The sequence below is a fragment of the Sinocyclocheilus rhinocerous genome, unplaced genomic scaffold (assembly GCF_001515625.1).
Source record: "Sinocyclocheilus rhinocerous isolate Xijiao unplaced genomic scaffold, SAMN03320098_v1.1 scaffold762, whole genome shotgun sequence".
NCBI classification, from domain to species: Eukaryota; Metazoa; Chordata; class Actinopteri; order Cypriniformes; family Cyprinidae; genus Sinocyclocheilus; species Sinocyclocheilus rhinocerous.
Window position 1 is genome coordinate 33,667 of NW_015624547.1, and position 2,524 is coordinate 36,190.

General features: G+C 48.1%; 1 protein-coding gene across 1 annotated transcript in view; it reads right to left on the reverse strand.

Annotated features, from left to right (window-relative positions):
* LOC107742207 (G-protein coupled receptor 39-like) overlaps window positions 1-2,074 on the reverse strand; it is a 6,762-nt gene extending 4,688 nt beyond the window's left edge. The window contains exon 1 of the mRNA XM_016555105.1: window positions 1,125-2,074. Coding sequence (XP_016410591.1) covers window positions 1,125-1,905 — 781 coding nt within the window. The 5' untranslated portion in view covers window positions 1,906-2,074. The remainder of the gene's footprint in view (window positions 1-1,124) is intronic.
* Window positions 2,075-2,524: the final 450 nt, after the last annotated feature.

The window sequence follows — 2,524 nt, forward strand, 5'->3', positions numbered from 1 at the left end:
GGTGTTTGAACACAGTTGTGTGGCCGCAGTGTGTGAAAACAACCAGCCTATAATGGTACAAATCCATCCACTCATTTTTTTTATAATACCAAAAAATCATTGCCAGTCTCTCCAAACGAGCGGTTTCAGATTCTCCCCTTGTACTCGTCACTATAGGGAGACACTATATATGTTTAGGAAACAATACCAATGCTTTGTGCGCGAACGTCAGCTCCAGACAAAGTAAGTATCATGCGTTTGTTTTCCAAATTGCCTTTCTGAAAGAGCTTCTTGGCACTTTGTAAGGCTAATGTTGCTAAAGCTATGCCTGTTTTCACTGATGCTGCTTCAAGAATGATCATAAATAGGAATGTGCTAGTTAAAAATTGCATATGAAAGCAATGTGAAGTCAACCGCTTGAATTTGTCGAGCTCTTAATCACAAGCGGGACTTATAAAGTTTGTGATAGCAGCTAAGGCACAATGAGACCAGCTGTCGTTATTTTTATCGCGCCGTGCTCCCCGTCTGTGTAATTCATAAACGATCATTTATTACGCACAGTACGATCAGATGACTGACTTTTAAAGCAAGTACGTTTTCTGTAAAGATAACAGGCTTGTACTAATAGTGGAATGTTTGTTTGTATTTGCATTTAAAGGGATACACACAAAAACGGCGCGTTTTGGCTCATATCCTAAAAGTGGCAATTTTAACAAGCTATAAAAAATTATCTGTGGTGTATTTTGAGCTAAAACGTCACATATACACTCTGGGGACATCAGAGACTTATTTTACATCTTGTAAAAAGGGGCATAATAGGCCACCTTTAAAATGCATTTTAGTTCATATTCATGACGTAGCATAGTTGGGTGCAATTAGATGTTCTTAAGATTATCTTAAGAAGTAGTAAAGAATAATTTTTTTTATATTAAGCACAAAATTTGTGCATGAAAACAGAGCACTTTAAGTACATTACGGAAGTGCAGTTTCTTTTCTCCTGAGTACTGCTTTCAATGGTTTCTGAAGCGTCTCAGAGGACTTTATAGAGGCGACAGAGAGGACGTGTTAAGGCTTGGGTGGATGTTTGTGTAAGGCTGGGTGACCCGAGAGGAGACGCACATGCGAGATAAAGAACGGTGTCCTACCGAGGAAGAGGATGGTCTGCTTGCGGGCCGCTTTCAGCCGGGCGCTCTCGTGTTTGGGAGCGCTGTGTGCAGCTCCGCTGGCTCCGGACTCGTTGGGTCCCATCGGGGCCCGCAGAACAGCGATCATGGCTCTGCACATGAAGGCCACAGCGCTCAGAACGAGCAGATAGAGCGCGAACGCGGTGAAGATGCTGGTGCGGTACATGACCCAGTGCTGGCTCAGATTAGTGCAGAAGGTCAGGTTCTGTGCGGGCCCCTGCTGGCCCTCGGGGGCCAAGCCCTCGGTTCCTGTGGCCACGAGCAGCGGCAGAGCCACGAGCACCGAGCAGATCCAGGCCCCCAGCAGCAGCGCCGTGGAGCGCCGGCCCGACAGCGCTTTATAGCGGAACGGGTGGCAGATGGCCAGGTAGCGCTCGAAGCTCAGCGAGGCGATGTTGAGGACTGTGGCGTAGCTGCAGGCCTCGAACAGAAAGCTGTAGATCCTGCAGGCGGCGTCGCCGGACGAGGACGAGAAGGGGAACCAGACGGCGCTGTAGAGCTCCACGGGCATCCCGATCAACAGCACCAGCAGGTCAGAGCAGGCCAGACTCAGCATGTGATCCGTCACGCTCTTCTGCAGGTATCCGCTGCGCTGCAGCCGCTGAGACACGTGGATGGTGACGCTGTTTCCCAGGATGCCGAGGACGAGGATGAGGCTGTACAGCACCGTGAGGAAGATCTTCACCTCGTGACTCGGCTCCAGTGATTTCCAGTCTCTCTGCACTTCCTCGTTCTCCTCCATGACGCCGGTCGCTCTCTTATTGGCTTTAGTGCTGCTTATCTGCGCCGTTAATCATCAGACTCACAGAGCACAGAATCAAGGCGTTCCACTTGAAGCAGAAAGTCTGTGAATGCTTCATGATGAAGATCAGAGCGTCTCAGCTCAGTTAGTCTCTGCTTGAGCGACTCTTCCTTGGCTCGTGTCTGAGGCTCTGCTGCGAGTTAATGATTGGAGTTTGATCGCGGAGGCGGTGCGAGTTACTGCCGTGATCTGAGCTGAGCGTCGCTATGTGAGCGGGAACTATTAGTCACCTGATGCTTTACAGTACGAGGGTGTGTCCTGTGTGTGTGTGTGTGTGTTTACACAAGTTACAGCCACAGTACTTACTTTAGAGTGTTTCAGAGTGATAACTCCCCTACTAATGATCATGCTGTCATCACTTACTCTCCCTCGTGTCGCTCCAAACCTGTGTGAGTCTTCTCTTGAACACTAAAGAAGATATTTTGAAGAATGTTGACATTGTGGAAACATTTCCCAAAATAACCTCGATTTTCTCTATGAAAAATTATATTGTACACCCAAAACGTTTAGGAAAACGTTGCTCCATCCAACAATACCGGTGGCTGTTAATGGCGCTGAT